Source organism: Chiloscyllium plagiosum, unplaced genomic scaffold (assembly GCF_037043375.1).
Source record: "Chiloscyllium plagiosum isolate Xiang-an unplaced genomic scaffold, Cpla_swu_hap1 HiC_scaffold_28, whole genome shotgun sequence".
NCBI lineage: Eukaryota > Metazoa > Chordata > Chondrichthyes > Orectolobiformes > Hemiscylliidae > Chiloscyllium > Chiloscyllium plagiosum.
In genome coordinates, this window is record NW_028270166.1 from 15224444 (window position 1) to 15239532 (window position 15089).

Consider the following 15089-nt stretch of genomic DNA (forward strand, 5'->3'; position numbering starts at 1 on the left):
ATGAGAGCATCGCCAGCTGGACCAGCACTTATTGCCCATCCCCAATTGCCCCAAGGGCAGTTTCCTTCCCTAAAGGACATTAGTGAACTATGTGGGTTTTATGAATGATAAGGCAATGCAGCTCAGAGCATGCGGCTCTGCTATCTCGTGGCTATGGATGTTGTAGCTACAGTACATTGTGCTTGGAGTCATGGAGTCACGCAGCATGGAAACAGACCCTTTGGTCCAACTCTTTCATGCTGTCCAGGTTTCCCAAACTAAACTAGTGCCGTTTTGCCTGCATTTGGCCTATATCCCTCTAAACTTTTTCTCTTCCAGGACCTGTCTAAATGTCTTTTAAATGTTAAAACTATACCTGCACCTATCAGCTCATTCCATACATGCATCACCCTCTGTGAAAAGGTTGCCCCTCAGGTCCCTTTTAAATCTTCCTCCACTCACCTTAAAGCTGTACCCTCTAGTTTTGAACTCTCCCCCCCCACCCTGGGGAAAAGACCTTTGCTTATCTATGCCCCTCATGAAGTTATTAACCTCTGTAAGGTCACCCCTCAACCTCCCATGCTGCAGGGAAAAATAGTCCCACCCTATCCAAACTCTCTTTATGACTCAAACCCTTCACTCCCAGTAACATCCTTGCAAATCTTTTCTGCATCCTTTGAAGTTTAATAACCTCCTTCCTATAGCAAGGCGATCAGAATTGAGCACAGTATTCCAAATGCGGCTTCACTAGTGTCCTTTACATCTGCATGGTGGCTTAATGGTTAGCACTGCTGCCTCATAGCTCCAGTGACCTGGGTTCAATTCCAGCCTTGGGTGACTGTCCATGTGGAATTTGAAAATTCTCCCTGTGTCTGTGCTGATTTTTTCCAGATTCTCCAGTTTCCTCCCTCAGTCCAAAGATGGGCAGGTTAGATGGATTGACCATCGGAAATGCAGGGTTACAGGGATTTGGTAGGATGTTCTTCGGCAAGTTGGTGTGGACTTGTTGGGCTGAATGGTCTGTTTCACACTGGGGGTTCTATGAATTAAAAAAGTTGCAATATGACATTCCAACTCCTGTACTCTATGTTCTGACCAATAGAGGCAACCGTGCACAATGCCACCTTCACCACCCTTTCAAGGAGCTATGTACCTGAACCCCTAGGTCTCACCTATGTATTGATGAGATTCTGTCTCTTTTTGGGGTTTGCCTTGCCTCATATTTGGATCAATTATTGACTAAACAATAAAGACAACTGCATCTGAATTTTAAAAAAAACTTTACTATAATTAGGCTTGAACTCCATTATTGGAGTATTTAATATTCAATGGCTAAAATTCTACCTGAGCAGTTTTTAAGATGCTACTTTAAAATCTACTGGTTTGATCAAGATTGTGGTCAGTGATCTTGATGTCACCTGAATATGATTGGGTGTCAATCGTTAGAGACATGGGAGCAGGAGTACCCCATTAAGCCTGCTATGCCATTCAATATGATCGTGGATGATCATCCACTTCTAGGACTTTTTTTTTTTCCCTACACAATCCCATAGCTCTTTGTAATTGGTATTTAGAAATCAGTGCTTTAAACATATTCAAAGACTGAGCTTCCACAACCCTTGAAGGCAGAGAATTCCAAAGATTCTCAGCCTTCCGAGTTTAAAGAGAAAACAATTCTCTTCATCCTCGTCCTAAATAGAATCCCTCTTTTATTTTGAACTTGTTCGCTGGTGGAAGTATACCCAATTAAGAGAGCGATCTCCCCAAATATTCCTTTTAAGTACTTTGTAGGTTTCGTTGATATCGATCTTAGTCTTTGAAATTCAATAGAATGGAAGCTCTGTCTCCCTGATCTCTTTGCCATCCTGGGAACAATGTGCTTAAATTCCTGTGGCAACAATATCTTTTTCCAAGTAAGGGGACCAAAACAGTGCTCCAAGTGTAGAGTAACTATACAATAGATGCAAGACCTTGCTATTCCTTTTTGCATTTCCCTTCCTAATTGCTTTCTGTAACTGACTGTTAGCCCTCAGTGACATTTTGTAATGACACCCAGTTCCTCTTGTGCATCTATACTTTCTAATCTCTCATTTTAAGAAATACTTGCCTGTCTGCTGTTTCTGCCAAAGTGGATACCCTCACGTTTTTGTTAGTATTCTTCTGAAGGCTGCTGGGACATGGTAAGTATGTTAAAGGAGTTTGATAAATACAAGTTATTGTGATGTGGAAGGATGTTGTGAAACTTGAAATGGTTCAGAAAAGATTTAGAACATAAGAACTAGGAGCAGGAGCAGGAGTAGCCATCTGGCCCTTTGGCTGATCTTTCTTGTGGCCTCTACTCCACGTACCCATGCTCTCACCATAACCCTTAATTCCTTTATTGTTCAAAAAATTATCTATCTTCGCTTTAAAGACATTTATTGAGGAAGCCTCACCTCTTTCACTGGGCAGGGAATGCCATAATCCTCTGGGTGAAGAAGTTCCTTCTCAATTCAGTCCTAAATCTGCTCCCCCTAATTTTGAGACTTATGCCCTCTTGTTTCTACTGGTGGGAAACTAGGACATCCTCTCTACTTCTATCTTATTGATTCCCTTCATAATTTTATGCTTCTATAAGATCTCTTCCCTCCCCCTTCTAAATTTCAATGAATATAATCCCAGTCTACTCAGTTTCTCCTCATAATTCAACCCCATAATTCCAAAGTCAACTTAGTGAACCCCCTGTGCACCCCCTCTAGTGCCGGTCCATCCTTTCTCAGGTAAGGAGACCAAAACTGCATGCAGTACTCCAAGTGTGGCCTCACTAGCACCCTGTACAGCTGCAACATAACCTCCCTGCTTTTAAACTCAATCCCTGTAGCAGTGAAGGACAAAGTTCCATTTGCCTTCTTAATTACCTGTTGTACCTGCAGACCAACCTTCTGTGATTCAGACACAAGGACACCCAAGTCCCTCTGCACAGCAGCATGCTGCAATTACTTTTACCATTCAAGTAATAGTCCTGTTTACGGGTCTTTACAAGGATGTTGCCAGGGTTGGAGGGTTTGAGCTATAGGGTGAGGCTGGATAGACTGGAACTATTTTTCCTGGAGCTGAGGGATGACCTTACAGAAGCTTATAAAATCATGAGGGGCATGGATAGTGTAAATAGGCAAGATCTTTTCCTGGAGTAGGGGAGTCCAATGCTAGAGGGCATAGGTTTAAGGTGGGAGGAGAAAAATGTAAAAGGGATCTGAGGGGCAACTTTTTTCACGCAAAGACTAGTGCATGTTATGGAATGAGCTGCCAGAGGAAGTGGTAGAGGCTGGTGCCATTACAACATTTTAAAAGGCATCTGGTTGTGTGTACAAATAGGAGGAAGTGTTTAGAGGGATATGGGCCAAATGCTGTCAAATGTGGCTAGATTAATTTAGGATATCTGGTCAGCATGGACGAGTTGGACCAAAGGGTCTGTTTCGGTGCTGTACATCTCTATGGCTCTGTGTGACTACGATTGTGGTAAAAGGCAAACTCAGTGGATTGTGGATTGTAATTGTCCTCCGTTCTTGAATTCAAGAATGGTTTTGGCAGTAGATTTCGGTGAAGTGTCTATCCAGGTGTAATTTTTGTGCAATATCAATTTAAACTATGAAAAGCACCCTGCAGTATGTGTATCTGTATAGACTTTGTCCTTTGCAAGTTGGAGTGTCTCTGGAGAGAGCTTTTTGAAACATAAGTGAGGTGAAGTACTGGTGTTATATAGGTCTGTTATAGTGTAGTCACACTGGGACACATCTGTGATGTATTTAGAACAACACACAAGGAGCATATTGCTATTGCATTCTTGGCTTGGGTTAACTCTTTCTTCCACATTCTGTTTGTATTATTGCACTAAATCTCAGAAAACACACAATTAGGAGTCTGTTACTAGGCAGCTGCATCTAGAGAGACCAAAATTGCTGGGAGAACTGTTCAGAACAAGAAGGGTCCCTGGACCTAACTCTGCTTTCTCTCTGCTGATGCTGCCAGTCCTGCTGAGTTGTCCCAGCAATTTTTGTTGTTTTTTTTCTGATTTCCACAATCTGCAGGTCTTGTGCCCTTTTTGCATCCTGGGAGATTCCAATATGTCACAAGTCTATTCTGTTTCATTATAGTCTGTTTTATTCCTTCAACCAACAGAGCTGTGTTTTTTAATCTGTCCTGAGAGATTTAAGAATCTAGTTGTCTTGGCAGGGTGGGTTTAATCAACTAACCCTACTTTCTGGTGGCTGTATTGTCTTCCTTGTCGATGTGATAGGTAGGGGCTTGCAGAAATGCCCCCCTCTATGCAGAAGAGCACCCATGTTTTTTTTCCCTCTCTCTCTCTCTCTCTCTCTCTCTCTCTCTCCTCCTCCCTCTCTCTCTCTCCTCCTCCCTCTCTCTCTCTCCTCCTCCCTCTCTCTCTCTCCTCCTCCCTCTCTCTCTCTCCTCCTCCCTCTCTCTCTCTCCTCCTCCCTCTCTCTCTCTCCTCCTCCCTCTCTCTCTCTCCTCCTCCCTCTCTCTCTCTCCTCCTCCCTCTCTCTCCTCCTCCCTCTCTCTCTCTCCTCCTCCCTCTCTCTCTCTCCTCCTCCCTCTCTCTCTCTCCTCCTCCTTCTCTCTCTCTCTCCTCCCTTCTCTCTCTCTCTCTCTCTCTCTCTCTCTCTCTCTCCTCCCTCCTCTCTCTCTCCTCCCTCCTCTCTCTCCTCCCCCCTCTCTCCTCCCCCCTCTCTCCTCCCCCCTCTCTCTCTCCTCCCCCCTCTCTCTCTCCTCCCCCCTCTCTCTCTCCTCCCCCCTCTCTCTCTCCTCCCCCCTCTCTCTCTCCTCCCCCCTCTCTCTCTCCTCCCCCCTCTCTCTCTCCTCCCCCCTCTCTCTCTCCTCCCCCCTCTCTCTCTCCTCCCCCCTCTCTCTCTCCTCCCTCCTCTCTCTCTCCTCCCTCCTCTCTCTCTCCTCCCTCCTCTCTCTCTCCTCCCTCCTCTCTCTCTCCTCCCCCCTCTCTCTCTCCTCCCCCCCTCTCTCTCTCCTCCCCCCTCTCTCTCTCCTCCCCCCCTCTCTCTCTCCTCCCCCCCCTCTCTCTCCTCCCCCCTCTCTCTCTCTCCTCCCCCTCTCTCTCTCTCCTCCCCCCCCCTCTCTCTCTCCTCCCCCCCCTCTCTCTCTCCTCCCCCCCCTCTCTCTCCTCCCCCCCCTCTCTCTCCTCCCCCCCCTCTCTCTCCTCCCCCCCCCTCTCTCTCCTCCCCCCCCTCTCTCTCCTCCCCCCCCCTCTCTCTCTCCTCCCCCCCCTCTCTCTCTCCTCCCCCCCCTCTCTCTCTCCTCCCCCCCTCTCTCTCTCCTCCCCCCCCTCTCTCTCTCCTCCCCCTCTCTCTCTCCTCCTCCCCCCTCTCTCTCTCCTCCTCCCCCCTCTCTCTCTCCTCCTCCCCCCTCTCTCTCTCCTCCTCCCCCCTCTCTCTCTCCTCCTCCCCCCTCTCTCTCTCCTCCTCCCCCCTCTCTCTCTCCTCCTCCCCCCTCTCTCTCTCCTCCTCCCCCCTCTCTCTCTCCTCCTCCCCCCTCTCTCTCTCCTCCTCCCCCCTCTCTCTCTCCTCCTCCCCCCTCTCTCTCTCCTCCTCCCCCCTCTCTCTCTCCTCCTCCCCCCTCTCTCTCTCCTCCTCCCCCCTCTCTCTCTCCTCCTCTTCCCCCCTCCCACCCATACCCCTCTCTGGGTACATATCCTCTCCCATACCCTGCAAATCCCTTACCTTAACCTCTTTTGAGAGGAAGGGAGCTGGAATCTCTTCCAAGCATTCCCAAACCCAACATAAAAGCAGAAAATGTTAAATACACTTGTCAGCTTTGCGACATCTAATGTTGCAGGTCTGTGACCTTTTCATCAGAACTGAAGCATTACTTCTGTTTCTTCCTCCACAGCAGCATCCAGTGTTCAGATTTATCTCTAGTTTCCGGCATCTGCAATATTTTTATTTTGGTAACGGGTGTAATATAACAACAGGTAGCCTGGACCCATCTACAGTGGGCAAATGTTGGGAGTAAGATTTGTCACAAACTAATGTAAAAGCCTGAACACATTTGACCCTAAAAGAAGTCCCCTTAATTAGTTTTATCGAATGCATTTATGCATCTGGAAGAAATCCCCCTCTTCTGTACTGATTGAGTTAGTTAATTGAAACTCAGCTGGAAAAAGTCGTGTGGGCGAGTGGCGATTTGTTTCTAAGGGGTGGGATATGTTAGGACACAGTCATAACAACACTGAAGTAGGTAATTTGGTCCAATATCACCATGCCGGCTCTAAAAAATGGAATCTGTCCCATACCCTACTACATCCCTGTAGCTGTGCGTATTTATTTCTTTGTTTTTAAGTGTCCGTCCAATTTTCTTTTGCAACCAGACTTTTCTGAAACGAGTTCAAGGTAGTTGGTGTTTGCAGCATACAAATGTTCTTCCTCGCTCCCATCAACCCACATCTTTTGTTCAAAGTCTTAAATCTGTGTCCCCTACTCCCTGTACAATCAACTAATGGGAACAGCTTCTCTTTGTTTAACTTAGGTGATCCTGTCATAATCATGCACACCTCTATTTTTAAACTAAAATGACTTGAGATTCGACAGTTCAGGGCATGTCGATTTTTTTTTTAATGCTTTGCAGTTGTGCCAGTACAATACACTCTGCAGTGCTGAGTTTTAATCAACCACGTGTAGGCTATAAGGTCATCTCACTCCTGGAGTAATGTCCTGCTTGCTCTCTTGCGTGCGCGCACACTCTCTTTTCCCCATACTGCCACCACACCCCCCCCCCTTTTTTCTGTGTTACTTTCATTACAAAATGTCATTTCAACTTATAACTTCATGTTTTAATGGAAGCTTCTTTCTGTTAAAGTTGTCACTGGATTTGCTGCAGTGCAGTCTCTCATCTTGGCCTTGAGTGGGCATTTTATTTGGGTTATGCAAAGCCTGTTGAGATTTGCAACGCACTACAACAATAACAACTGGTACGCAGTTGCGAATGCGTTTGAAATGAACTAAGTATTTCCTTTTCTTCCACATAGGCTGAAATTGTCAAACGATTGAATGGAATTTGTGCTCAAGTCATCCCCTTCTTATCTCAGGAGGTAACTGCATTTTAGTTTATTTTGACTGACTGTTAAAACTGTCGTGCCAATGCAAGAGTCATTCGGTGGTGGTGTAGCTCAACTTCTGATCTGAGTTGTAAATGATTCTTAGTGCTCACCAGCTCTCCATTTGAAAGGCCGTGGTTTAACTATATTTCTGTCTCTTGTCTTTATTTCAGCATCAGCAACAGGTGGTGCAGGCCATAGAACGTGCAAAGCAGGTGACTGCCCCGGAGCTTAATACTGTCATCAGGGTATGTCAACTTTATTCATCCGTACACGTGTGCACACTGTCACTAAGCCCAGCAATAAGGCTTGTACCAGAGTGCTGGCTAACTTTGATTTATACTTCAAAGGCTGTTTGATGCCCAAACGGTGGTTTGAGAAGCAGTGCCATAAAGATATGAGCGGCTCAGTGTGACCTAAGCAGTAAGATTTCTCACAAACTAATGTAAGAGCCTGAACACATTTGACCCTAAAAGAAGTCCCCTTAATTAGTTTTATCGAATGCATTTATGCATCTGGAAGAAATCCCCCCCTATTAATGCAAACCAGCAATAAATTTACATAATATTCCCTATCCCTTTCTGAAGGAACCAATCCATGATAGAGCAGCTAAGTATTCCAATGTGTCAGTACTGCAGTCTGTTCTGATATAACCTGATAGTTCTGTTCCCGTGCGATCCTGCGTTATAAGAAAGTTGTGTAATAGCAGCACCATTTAAACCGATGGGACTGGAGTAGTGTTATAGCCAATACAGGTAAGGAAAGTTTGCATTCTACAAATAATGGTCCAAGTTCTTCAATCGCATTATAGCCAATTCACCTTGAAGAAACTCTCATTAAAGCAGAACTGACTGTATCTGCCTCTAGTGTCTAGCCCAAGTGATATTGCTCAAATATTCAACCATATAGCGCAACACAACTAAGTCTCAGCTGGCTGCTAGGTCTTACTTATTATTCCATGAGGAGCTAAGCTTGATAACCAGGTGAGAGAGCACTGGCTATTTCTCTTCCTCTTCCTGCTCTCCTTTATTCCCATCCAGAGAGTTTTAATCAATATTGGAATCAAGGTTATGGGGCTAAGGCAGGAAATTGAAGTTGAGGATATCTGATCTGTCACAATCTCATTGAATGGTGGAGCATACTCACTGGGCAGAATAGTCTCCTTCTGCTCCTATGGCTTATGTTGTAACCATTTGGAACTTTTCAATGAGGTAAACTAACACAGTCCAGACAGGGGGATTGTACTTGGGGCCTTCAGAGAATGCGTGTTAGTCGTGCAGCTTTTAAATGCTTTACATCTTTAAAATGTCTCCCTAATACTCTTAAGATAATCTGACTTTGTCAAGTGATTGATGAAAAGTGAAAGCAGCCTGTATCTCTGGGAAAATTACTGTAAAATGTCTCTTAACATTTACTGGCAGAACAAGATACCTTGTTTATGACCTTGCCTCGTTACTTCAATCTCCTTACTTGAAGTCCTCCAAAAATAGCACTGCAGAGTAAGTCTCCTTATGATAAATCAGCTGTCTGTTACCAGACTGCCCTACAATAAATAGTCCTTTGAAACACAAGGTATGGTCACTGTAAGGGAATAGCTTCTAAATTGGCACTAGGCTGTGGCTGGACCATCTTTCCTTCAGCCATCACCCTCCATGAAGCTGTTGCTCATGTGCCTGACGCCCAGTTCACAGGCTGCTTGACCATGGGATATTACCCATGGGATAAACCTTCCCCTGCCACTGCAGGAATTGCAAAACCTGTGCCCACACCACCTCCCTCACCTCCATCCAAGGCCCTAAAGGAGCCTTCCACATCCATCAAAGTTTTACCTGCACATCCACCAATATCATTTATAGTATCCGTTGCTCCTGATGCGGTCTCCTCTACATTGCTAGGAGGCGTCCAGTCTCCCCAGAGCGCTTTAGGGAACATCTCCGGGACACCCGCACCAATCAACCACACCGCCTTGTGGCCCAACATTTCAACTCCCCCTCCCACTCTGCCGAGGACATGCAGGTCCTGGGCCTCCTTCACCACCGCTCCCTCACCACCCGACGCCTGGAGGAAGAACGCCTCATCTTCCGTCTCGGAACACTTCAACCCAAGGGCATCAATGTGGACTTCAACAGTTTCCTCATTTTCCCCCTTCCCCCACCTCACCCCAGTTCCAAACTTCCAGCTCAGCACTGTCCCCATGACTTGTCCTACCTGTCTATCTTCCTTTCCACCTATCCACTCCACCCTATCTCTCCCCCCCCCCCCCCCCCATGCCCCCCTGACCTATCACCTTCACCCCCTCCCCCACTCACCTATTGTACTCTATGCTACTTTCTCCCCACCCACCCCTCTCCTCTCACTTATCTCTCCACCCTTCAGGCTCTCTGCCTTTATTCCTGATGAAGGGCTTTTGCCCGAAACATCGATTTTACTCCTCAGATGCTGCCTGAACTGCTGTGCTCTTCCAGCACCACTAATCCAGAATCTGGTTTCCAGCATCTGCAGTCATTGTTTTTACCATAGGATATCACTAGTCTGTTCCCTTCTCTTGCAAGGGAGAGCAAAGATATATTGGGAGGAGACATGTCCACTATTTCCAAATTCAGTGTAAGTTGACTACTTTCACTTTTAAGACCTGTGTATTTTACAACATTAACGATACTATAATTTTACGCTTCCATATTGCTGTGGGAAAACTCTTTGCTTGGTTGGAGTGGGTCACCTTGGCATTGTAATAGTGCAATAGGAGGCCATTTGGTCCACTTTGTATGAGCTGACTTTGTGAATGAGGGATTCACTTAGTTCCATTTTCCCCGAAGTCTTGCCCATTGAAAAGGGAACAAAGAAGTTTAATTCCTTTTGGAAACTTGCCTCCACCACATTGTCAAGCAGACCTTCTTCAGTGTGAAGAACATTTTGCTTCGATTGCTTTTGCTGCTTTTACCAATTACTTCAAAAAGGTACGTGCTTATTCTCAATTCTTTCACTAATGGAACAGTTTCTGTATTTAATCTGCTCAGACTCCCCATGCTTTTGAATATCAGCATTTAAAGCTCCTCTCGGCTGACTTTTCTCCAAGGAAGCCAGTCCCAGTTTCTTTAATCTAACTTCATCCTTGTTCCTGGAACTGCTCTTGTTAATCCCTTCTATACTCCCTCTAATGCCTTCACATTCTTTCTAAAGTGTGGTTCCTTGAACTCAGCACATGCGACTGCAATTGCATTGTCACTGTGGTGTACCTCACATTTCTGAGTTCTTTTGTTTTTTTTTAAATCATTCTGTTCAGGACCTGAAGGGCAACTTTTTATCACAGAAGGTGGTGCGTGTCAGAATGTGCTGTCAGAGGAGGTTGTGGAGGCTGGTGCAAATACAACATTTAGAAGGCATCTGGGTGGGTGTATGATTCAGAAGGGTTTAGAGGGATATGGGCCCAATGCTGGTAAATAGGGCTAGATTAATTTGGGCTATCTGATTAGCGTGGGCGAGTTGCACCAAAGGGTTTGTAGTTTCTGGACTGCACAGCTGACTCTGTTATGACGCACCTCTGGAACAGGTGAGACTTTAACGCAGGCATTCTAGGCCAGAGATAGGGGCACTACCACTGCACCACAGGACCTCTTTATTATATTCCAAGTCTCAGTACATTTCAAAGGTATTTAAAAGGCTGTAAATTGCAGGAAGGTGGATCAGACTTGGGACTGGACGGCCTCAATTAATTCTCACATTGATTGAATCAAACAGTACAGAAGAGACCCTTGAGCCAATTGAGTCTGCACCAACTAAGCTATATTCACTTTATAACACTCGCCCATAACCTCAAGTATTCTGATACTTTGTGTTCGTCCACGTACTGTTTAAAGGTTGAAATTTTCACCTCAGCTACTCTCCCAGGCAGTACATTCCACATTCCCTCCACCCTCTGGGTGAAAAACATTTTCTTCAAAACCCCTCTAACCTTCCTGCCTTTCACTTTTTAAAATGTGTCCCCTTGTTATTGATAACAGCTGCTTTCTTTCAACCCATCCATGCTCCTCACTATCTCCTGCACCTTTGAGGTCCTCACTCAGCCTTATCTGCTGTCAAGAAAACAACCTGAACTTATCCAGCTTCTCTCCATAGCGAGGGTGCTGCACCCCCTCTAGTGCAAACATATCCTTCCTATGGTGTGGTGACCAGAAATGTACAGAATACTCCAGCTGGGGCCTAACCAAAGTTCTACACAGCTCTAACATAACCTCCCTGTGCTTTTAGTCTGTACCACATTTGGGAAAGGCAAGTACCACGTCTCCTTCCAACTAGCCTGATCTTCCACCTTCAAGTACGCCAAGATCCCCCTGTTTCTCTGAGCTTGCTAGTGTCCTACTGTTCACTGAGTACTCCTATCTTGTTAATTCTGCCAAAGTACATCTCCTCACACTTTTCAGGGTAACTTCCATCTGCTCATTCTGTCTATATCCTCCTGTAACTTAAGACAACCTTCCTCACTAGGTAAAAACCATGACTGCAGATGCTGGAAACCAGATTCTGGATTAGTGGTGCTGGAAGAGCACAGCAGTTCAGGCAGCATCCAAGGAGCAGCGAAATTGACGTTTCGGGCAAAAGCCCTTAATCAGGAATAAAGGCAGAGAGGCTGAAGGGTGGAGAGATAAGCTGGAGGAGGGTGGGGGTGGGGAGAAAGTAGCATAGAGTACAATAGGTGAGTGGGGGAGGGGATGAAGGTGATAGGTCAGGGAGGAGAGGGTGGAGTGGATAGTTGGAAAAGGAGATAGGCAGGTCGGACAAGTCATGGGGACAAGTCCGGACAATTCATGAGCTGGAAGTTTGGAACTAGGGTGAGGTGGGGGAAGGGGAAATGTGGAAACTGTTGAAGTCCACATTGATGCCCTGGGGTTGAAGTGTTCCGAGGCGGAAGATGAGGCGTTCTTCCTCCAGGCGTCTGGTGGTGAGGGAGCGGCGGTGAAGGAGGCCCAGGACCTCCATGTCCTCGGCAGAGTGGGAGGGGGAGTTGAAATGTTGGGCCACGGGGCGGTGTGGTTGATTGGTGCGGGTGTCCCGGAGATGTTCCCTAAAGCGCTCTGCTCGGAGGCGCCCAGTCTCCCAATGTAGAGGAGACCGCATCGGGAGCAACAGATATAATAAATGATATTAGTGGATGTGCAGGTAAAACTTTGGATGTGGAAGGCTTCTTTAGGGCCTTGGATAGAGGTGAGGGAGGAGGTGTGGGTGCAGGTTTTACAGTTCCTGCGGTGGCAAGGGAAGGTGCCAGGATGGGAGGGTGGGTTGTAGGGGGGCATGGACCTGACCAGGTAGTCACGGAGGGAACGGTCTTTGCGGAAGGTGGAAAGGGGTGGGGAGGAAAATATATCCCTGATGGTGGGGTCTTTTTGGAGGTGGCAGAAATGTCGGCGGATGATTTGGTTTATGCGAAGGTTGGTAGGGTGGAAGGTGAGCACCAGGGGCATTCTGTCCTTGTTACAGTTGGGGTGGGGTCTGAGGTTGGAGGTGCGGGATGTGGACGAGATGCGTTGGAGGGCATCTTTAACCACGTGGGAAGGGAAATTGCGGTCTCTAAAGAAGGAGGCCATCTGGTGTGTTCTGTGGTGGAACTGGTCCTCCTGGGAGCTCATACGGCGGAGGCGGAGGAATTGGGAATACAGGATGGCATTTTTGCAAGAGGTAGGATGGGAAGAGGTGTAATCCAGGTAGCTGTGGGAGTCGGTGGGTTTGTAAAAATGTCAGTGTCAAGTCAGTCATCACTAATGGAGATGGAGAGGTCCAGGAAGGGGAGGGAGGTGTCAGAGATGGTCCAGGTAAATTTAAGGTCAGGGTGGAATGTGCTGGTGAAGTTGATGAATTGCTCAACCTCCTCGCGGGAGCACAAGGTGGCGCCAATGCAGTCATCAATGTAGCGGAGGAAGGAGGTGGGGAGTGGTGCCGGTGTAATTACGGAAGATCGACTGTTCCACGTAGCCAACAAAGAGACAGGCATAGCTGGGGCCCATAAGTGTGCCCATGGCTACCCCTTTAGTCTGGAGGAAGTGGGAGGATTTGAAGGAGAAATTGTTAAGGGTGAGGACCAGTTCGGCCAAACAAATGAGTGTGTCAGTGGAAGGGTATTGTTGGGGACGTCTGGAGAGGAAAAAAACGGAGGGCTTGGTGGCCCTGGTCATGGTGGATGGAGGTGTAGAGGGATTTGATATCCATGGTGAAGATGAGGTGTTGGGGGCCAGGGAAACTGAAGTCTTGGAGGAGGTGGAGGGCGTGGGTAGTGTCTCGAATGTATGTGGAGAGTTCCTGGACGAGGGATAGGACAGTGTCGAGGTAGGTAGAGATGAGTTCAGTGGGGCAGGAGCATGCTGAGACGATGGGTCGGCCAGAGTGGTCAGGCTTGTGGATCTTGGGAAGGAGGTAGAACCGGGCAGTGCGGGGTTCCCGGACTATGAGGTTGGAAGCTGTGGGTGGGAGATCTCCTGAGGTGATGAGATTCTGTATGGTCTGGGAGATTGATAGTTTGGTGATGGGGGGTGGGGTCATGGTCGAGGGGGCAGTAGGAAGAGGTGTCCTCGAGTTGGCATTTGGCTTCAGCGGTGTAGAGGTCAGTGCACCAGACTACCACTGCGCCCAACTTTATTCCTGATGAAGGGCTTTTGCCCGAAACGTCGATTTTGCTGCTCCTTGGATGCTGCCTGAACTGCTGTGTTCTTCCAGCACCACTAATCCAGAATCCACAACCTTCCTCACTGTCAACCACCTGGCCAATCTTTGCGGATGACACCAACTCAGTTATCATTGCTCCCACTTTCTCGTCTCTTGCTTTTATAACAAACATTAAGGGACTCAGCAGTGATCTCTGTGGTATACCACTGGACTTCAATCTCCAAGCACACAAACAGCCTTTTACCACCTCCGTCTGTCTCCAACTTCTAAGCCAATCTTGGATCCAAATTAAGTTACCCTGGACCCTGTGTGCTTTTACCTTCTTTAACAAGGTCCCACACAGGAGACAGATAAAGGCTAAACTGAAATAGATTAGATTAGATTCTCTACAGTGTGGAAACAGGCCCTTTGGCCCAACAAGTCCACACTGCCCCTCCAAAGAGAAACCCACCCAAACCCATTCCCCTACCCTATACTTACCCCTGACTAGCACACCTAACACTTTGGGCAATTTAGCATGACCAGTTCACCTGACCTGCACATCTCTGGATTGTGGGAGGAAACCAGAACACGCGCAGGAAACCCACGCTGACACAGGGAGAATGTGCAAACTCCACACAGACAGGTGGGAATCGAACCCAGGACCCTGGTGCTGTGAGGCTGCAGTATTAGCCACTGCCGCCCATAAATACTTCTAATTACAACAGTTGCATTACCTCATCTCCGCACTTGGTCACCACCTTGAAAAATTCAAATTTGCTAGGCATATCCTCCCTCTGACAAAGCCACACTGACCACCATAATTCTCCAAATGGAGATTAATTCTCTCTCTTTTGGAATTTTCCAATCGTTTTCCTACTACCAATGTGAGACTCATGAATCCATCATCAATTGTCAGGAAAACCCACTTGGTTCACTAACATCCTTTTAGGGAAGAAAACTGCCAAACTCACATTGGTTTATCTCTGCCACCCTACTTGAAAATGGAACCACGTCAGCTGTCCTGACAGTCCTTTGCCTCGGTTTCTTATCCATGATATGCTGTGTCACTATCGAACTGATGAACAGTGTCACCTGGCCCTGTCGAATTAGTTTAAACTCCTCTCAACAGTGTTGTCAAACCCACCTGCAATGAGATTGGTGCTATTTCCAGTTCAGGTACAGACCATTCCACTTGTATCGGTCCCACCTTCTCCCAGGAATTCCTCCTCCCACACCAACTCCTGTACCTTGCATTCAGTTGCCCCAATCTCCTATTTCTCTTCTTGTGTGAAGTATTTTGGGGCATGCTGAAGTACTAAATATGGAAATAAACACACAGTGCAGGAGAAACATGGTAAGTCTGGCAGTACCAATG

At 47.0% G+C, this 15089-nt stretch overlaps 1 protein-coding gene across 2 annotated transcripts in view; it reads left to right on the forward strand.

Moving 5' to 3' along the window:
* Positions 1–15089, forward strand: part of LOC122565382 (TLE family member 5-like) — a 126889-nt gene that overhangs the window by 103638 nt on the left and 8162 nt on the right. For both annotated transcript variants that reach the window (XM_043721309.2, XM_043721308.2), the window contains exons 5-6: positions 7010–7072; positions 7252–7326. In XM_043721309.2, coding sequence (XP_043577244.1) covers positions 7010–7072; positions 7252–7326 — 138 coding nt within the window. The remainder of the gene's footprint in view (positions 1–7009; positions 7073–7251; positions 7327–15089) is intronic.